Consider the following 6,000-nt stretch of genomic DNA (forward strand, 5'->3'; position numbering starts at 1 on the left):
AATCAAGTGCCAGGATGTTGGCGGCTCGCAGCCCTCAGCCCCGCCCCTTGCCCGGGCGGGGCCACGCGCAGCCGCCCACGGCGGCTCCTCCCACCGCGGTCGCCCCGCCCCAGCCCGCGAAGGTCGGGGCCATGGCGGGCGCCGGCGGCCGGGAGCGCGGCCTGGGGCGCGCTGTGTGCGTGCTCACCGGCGCCTCCCGCGGCTTCGGCCGCGCGCTGGCCCCGCTCCTGGCCTCGCTGCTGTCGCCCGGCTCCACGATGGTCCTGAGCGCCCGCAGCGACGAGGCGCTGCGGCAGCTGGAGGCCGAGCTGGGCGCCGGGCGGCCGGACCTGCGCGTGGTGCGGGTACCCGCCGACCTGGGCGCCGACGCCGGCCTGCGGCAGCTGCTCGGCGCCGTGCGCGAGCTCCCCAGGCCCGAGGGGCTGCAGCGCGTGCTGCTCATCAACAACGCGGGTGAGACCACGCGGGCGGAGACCCCCGCCCCTCCCTCATGGGCTCTGGAATACTACTTAGCATCCCTTGCTGTCCTCCCCCGCCGCTTGGGAATTGAATGGTGACGCCCGAGTTGTCAACTAAGACGCCTAAAATCGTAGTGGCTCCCGCTTGGGTCGCAAGCGTGGCGAGGTGTACCGCGGAAAGACCCGGTGACCCACCGCCTGCTGCGAACTCAGGTTTTTCTCAGCGCGGGTAGAAATTTCCCGATCGCCAGGCTCAGCGCCCTCTGGTGGAGGCGGGAGGCAAGGCAGGGAGGTCTCCTGAAATAAGTTCTCCGACACCCAGTCCTGGAGCAGGGCTGGAGCGGGTGGGCTCTCCAAGTGCGTCTGTCTGCAGAGCTGAGGAGGGAGACGCCTCCTTCTGGTCTGGGAAGGAGGAGGTGTCTGGAGGAATTTGGAGAGGCTAGGGGAGGGGAAAACCCCGCCTGGTACTGGGGGATGAGTAAGGTCCGTTTTTTCAGGCACTCTCGGGGATGTGTCCAAAGGCTTCGTGGATCTGGCTGACCCAGATGAAGTGAACAACTACTGGGCCCTGAACTTGACCTCCATGCTGTGCCTGACCTCAAGTATCCTCAAAGCCTTTCCTGACAGTCCTGGCCTCAGCAGGACTGTGGTTAACATCTCGTCGCTCTGTGCCCTGCAGCCCTTCAAGGGCTGGGTACTGTACTGTGCCGGGAAGGCGGCCCGCGACATGATGTGTCAAGTCCTGGCCGCTGAGGAGCCTGGCGTGAGAGTGCTGAGCTATGCCCCAGGTAGGTGACGGCCCTGCCATGCCTGCCCCCAGCACCACTTTGCCTGCTCCGGGCTCTCCAGGGAAGGACCCACAGAGCATATTGTCCCTGGCTCCATCACCCAGCCCACCTTAGGGAAAATACAGGCTCCAAGGAAGTGAGAGCCAGCAGACAGAGAGCAGTAATTAGAGGCTATGGAAGGGGGCTCGGGAAGTATTAGACAGTTTGAGAGAAGACAAGGGTTTAAATTCTAGGCCCATACCCCATTTCTTCATGTGAAACGGGAAAGATGCTACCTGTCTGACAGGGCAGTTTGGAGAATAGAATGAGATAGTGTATGTGAAAATGATCCATAACTGAAATGCTTTCTAATTGTTAGGTAGGACTGACTTACTCCATTAACTAAACTTGCGCTGGGATCAAGTCCAAGCTCCTTAGTGTGCACGTGATACCCACTCTGGCCTTCCGCAGCCTCCCCAAAGCCACTCTTCTCCTCTCACACTGAGTGCTCCAGACATGCTGTACTTAGCAGTTCCCTGCCTGGGTCCCACCCTTCTCACCTCTGGGCCCTTGCACAGACTGCGGCTTAGCCCAGAATAGTCCAGTCCTTCTCAGGACTCAGCTTGTGCATCTGGAAAGCTTTCCCCGGCCATCCAGGCCTCCACTGGATATTTCTTTTCTGCAGTCACTGACTCCCTGTGTTTTCCTCCCTAGGAGGACTTACCACGTTGTATTATCTTCATACATTAACTTTCTCTGCTTCCCTCACTTGAAGACACGGGCCATATCCCCTGTACCCAGCAAAGCACTGCACTGAGTCTTGTTGGCAGTAAATGTCAGCTGGACGAAGAACAGGCAGACATTGTTGAATGCTGACCATCCTAGCCAGCACTGTGCTGGGACACTGTCATGCTGGAGTAAATGAGAAAGGGTCCCTACTCTCTTGAAAGGATATGGGGTCTTGTGACTCCTGGTCTGACCACCCTACCATGATGTCATGGTACCCCCCCCTTTTATTCTAAGATTTATTTTATGTATTTCTCTCCCCTTCCGCCCTGTTGTCTGCTCTCTGTGTCCATTTGCTATGTTCTTCTGGGTCCACTTGCATTCTTGTCAGCATTACTGGGAATGTGTGTCTCTTGTTGTTGTGTCATCTTGCTGTGTCAGTTCTCCGTGTGTACAGCGCCACAAAAAAAGCAGGCTGCACTTTTTTTGTGCAGGGCGGCTCTCCTTAGGGGGCGCACTCCTTGTGCGTGGGGCTCCCCTACGCTGGGAACGCCCCTGTATGGCACAGCACTCCTTGTGCACATCAGCACTGTGTGTGGGCCAGCTTACCACATGGGTCAGGAGGCCCTGGGTTTGAACCCCGGGCCTCCCATATAGTAGGTGGACGCTCTATCAGTTCAGCTAAATCCGCTTCCCCCCCTTTCTTAATAAAAGGCCTCTAGTCAAAGCTTGAAGTTGCTGAAATTAGGTGGTAATAGAGAGACTTAGACAGAGATCCAGTAGCCTGTCCCCATGGGTTATATCTCAGAACCCTGGGGGCAAAGAGGTAGAATGGTCTGCCTAAAGCCCCAATGTGGCAGTGCCAGGATCCAGTTTCCTAGTTAATGCTCTTTCCAGTTCCTCATGCTCTCCAGTACCCTGTCCTTCCTCCACAGCACACACACTCAGAGTTCTCAGAGCCAGCATTTGCTCAGCACCCACTCTGAGCTCATCCTGGGCCTCATTCAAACACCAGTGAGCAAAATGGAAACCACAGCCAGGAGCCAAGCAGACCCCAGAATGCTATCGGCTGGTTTAGATCTTGGGGCTGCCCTGGGTGGGTATTAGGAAGAAGCTGAGCTTTTGGGGAGGCCCCTCGTTTCTGAGCAAAGGCTAGAGCCAGTCTAGTTTTCATTTCAGGTGACTCAGGAAGAATTTTCTAACAGGTATCCAAAGGGCTTTTTGGAATGGTAGCACGGCTGGTTGAAAAACATCCCAAGATCAAGAGGGCAGTTTTTCCCACCCTGGGATTCTGTGATTTTCCACCTCTGAGGATTGTTAGGACTAAATTCCAGGGTGCTGTGATTCCTATTTGCAGACTAGAGAGTGCTAAGAAGAGTTAAAGAAAAGAGCGATTCTCTTCGAGTGGGGTGACTAGGGAAGGCTTTGTTGGCCGTAGCTAAACTTGACCTTGAGGGCTCCTTGGATGTCAGCAAGCAGAAGTCACTTTTGGAAAGGTCAGAAAGCTTATTACAGGTGGCAGGTCATCCGATTTGGCTGGAGACTGAGCGTACACAGAGGGGAACAGATATGGGGACCTTCAGTACTAGGCCAAGGTACTGGGGAGCCACTGAGGGTTTTTATGCGGAGGAATGGCATGATCCCAGTGATGTTTTAGCACGCTGAATTTAGCGGAGGGCTACAGAAGGAAAGTGGAGGGAGTCAGAAGTTTTTGCAATAAACCAGGTATATTAGTCAGCCAAAGGGGTGCTGATGCAAAGTACCAGAACTCTGTTGGCTTTTATGAAGGGTATTTATTTGGGGTAGAAGCTTAAAGTCATAAGGCCCTAAAGAATACAACTCAAGGTGCCATAAGAGGTACTTTCTCACCCAAAGTCATTGGCCATGTGTTGAAGCAAGATGGCAGGTGATGTCTGCGAGGGTTCAGCCTTCCTTCTTCCTCTTAAGGCTCCATGGTCCCAGCTTCTTCTGATCTCAGCTGTAGGCTGCTGTAGGCTGGCGTGAGGCTTGTCTCTCTCCCTGGGACTCGTTTCTTTCTGGCCTCTGCTTCTCTGGTCTCCTCACAAGGTCAGCTATAGACAATCAATCTCATCTCTCTTCTGGGGCCTCCTCTGTATTCTTCCCTGTGTGTCTACTTCCATGTCTGTTTGGTCAGCCCACCAAGGGGGCTGGGACTCAATGCTGAGTTGCACTCTAATGCCATGGTTGAATCCAAGCCCTCATCTTAACATAATGTAACCAGACATCTCAGCTGAATCTAATGCAGTCAAAGGGTTATCACGCCCAGAGGAACAGACCAGTTTACAAACATAATCTATACCTCTTTCGGAATCATAAATAATATCAAACTGCCACACCAGGGTTGTAACTAGAGCATCTCCGTAGATAGGTTGATAAGTAGATGTGTATGTGTATGTATGTGTACGTGGGTGTACAAAAGGCTCAGAAAAGGAGAGAGTGGGGAGGGGTTGGAGGTTTTGAGTCTGGGAGAGTCCTTCATTGGTAGAGATAGGAAAAAAGAGGAGGCAGTGGTGTGCCCTGAGGTGATAAGCCTGGGTGTAGAGCCAGTGGTCTGGAGGGACCATCTTCAGTGATGGCAGCGATAAAGCGAAACCTCGCCTCACGTCTCAGCCAGGATGTGGTGCCTCTGGCCAGTCCTGATGCCGCCTCCCAGCCCCCACCCACCATCCTGCAGCAGAGGCCTGTGCCTCTGGCTCAGCCTCAGCCTCAGCCTGGCCCCTTCATCTTCTGCTTTTTGACTACCAGGTCCCCTGGACACAGACATGCAGCAGTTGGCCCGGGAGACCTCAGGTGACCCAGACTTGCGAAAGAAAATGCAGGCGCTGAAGACCAAAGGGGAGCTGGTGGATTGCAGGATGTCTGCCCAGAAACTGCTGAGCTTGCTGCTGAAGGACACATTTCCGTCTGGAGCCCATATTGACTTCTACGACAAATAAGGCATGAGCTTGCCTTCCTGCCCCTACGTCCAGGCATACCCCAGGAGTTCTGTGGCCCCCCACATCCTGCCCCAGTGGGACTTCCACACCTGCCTTACACAGCTAGCTCACCTGCTTACTGTCCTGCCCCCCAGGCACAGCCAGCTGTGAGGACCCCAGGCTTGCTGGGGTGACAGTGCACTGTTGTGCACCCTGGGTTAGGAGGAGGCATCGGTTCGAGGCTTGGGAGAGGGATGTCACGGGTGTTGGCATTGTCTAGCTCCAGGAATAGAGTTTTAGGGGATGGGAAGGAAGGGCAGGAGAAGAAGCTGAAACACGTAAGTGAGGAGGTTGGGTCTGCTGCCCAGGGCCAGTCCCTGGGGAAAGGAAGGGACAGTCTGGTTGTCTGGAAGGCAGATCCCCTGGAGGAGAGAGAAGACAGCATGAGTTCCCACCCATGAGGCTGCCCTTTGCTCAGGGTCGTGGGGCCCTCTGTTCCACTTTGCATCCCCATCCTGATGCCTCTTCCCTCCAGAACTCACCACCCCTCCACTAGGCTGGGGAAGGGGCCCCTGAAGGTCTCTGAACATTCCAAAAGCAGATCCCAATAAAACGTGGGCCGTCCTTTGTAACACCTGCTTGCTCCTCTGATTCAAGGCTGACTCCAGGGGATCGCCAGGCCTGGGGGATTCCTGGGGAAATTCACTCAAACTTGGGGTGCTGCCTTTATTTCCTGGGGAGCTCTTCTGGGGCTCTCTGCCTCCTCTCACTGAGCCCCACCCAGTGGCAGGCCCACATCCAAACAAAGCCAGATGGGCCTACCCATGCGCCTGTTCCTCCATCGTGCTTTTGCACAATGACCCCCGCCTCCTACCCTTTCCTCGACCTTAGGCTATTCAAAGAGTGCCTGCATTCAGGGCCTGACTCACAGCCTGCCCTCCCCAGGGTCCTACATGTGCCCTTGGGTCCTTTACACACACACACACACCATACGTGTGGTTTCCCTTTCTGCCCCTTTCCCCCCTCCCCCCATGGCAGTGTTCTGGATAGAATCCCAGCTCAGGGGACCTGGCGGGGGCTCTTTTGGAAACATCCATCTGGCCTGTGATCCTG

The 6,000-nt window shown here is 55.4% G+C and overlaps 1 protein-coding gene across 1 annotated transcript; it reads left to right on the forward strand.

The window, feature by feature from the left end:
- Positions 1–55: 55 nt before the first annotated feature.
- Positions 56–5,519, forward strand: SPR (sepiapterin reductase). The gene is made up of 3 exons (XM_004465485.5): positions 56–453; positions 956–1,246; positions 4,718–5,519. Exons 1-3 carry the CDS (start codon positions 132–134, stop codon positions 4,906–4,908), a joined length of 804 nt encoding a protein of 267 aa, XP_004465542.2. The 5' UTR covers positions 56–131; the 3' UTR covers positions 4,909–5,519.
- Positions 5,520–6,000: the final 481 nt, after the last annotated feature.

The sequence above is a fragment of the Dasypus novemcinctus genome, chromosome 17 (assembly GCF_030445035.2).
Source record: "Dasypus novemcinctus isolate mDasNov1 chromosome 17, mDasNov1.1.hap2, whole genome shotgun sequence".
Classification (NCBI taxonomy): Eukaryota; Metazoa; Chordata; class Mammalia; order Cingulata; family Dasypodidae; genus Dasypus; species Dasypus novemcinctus.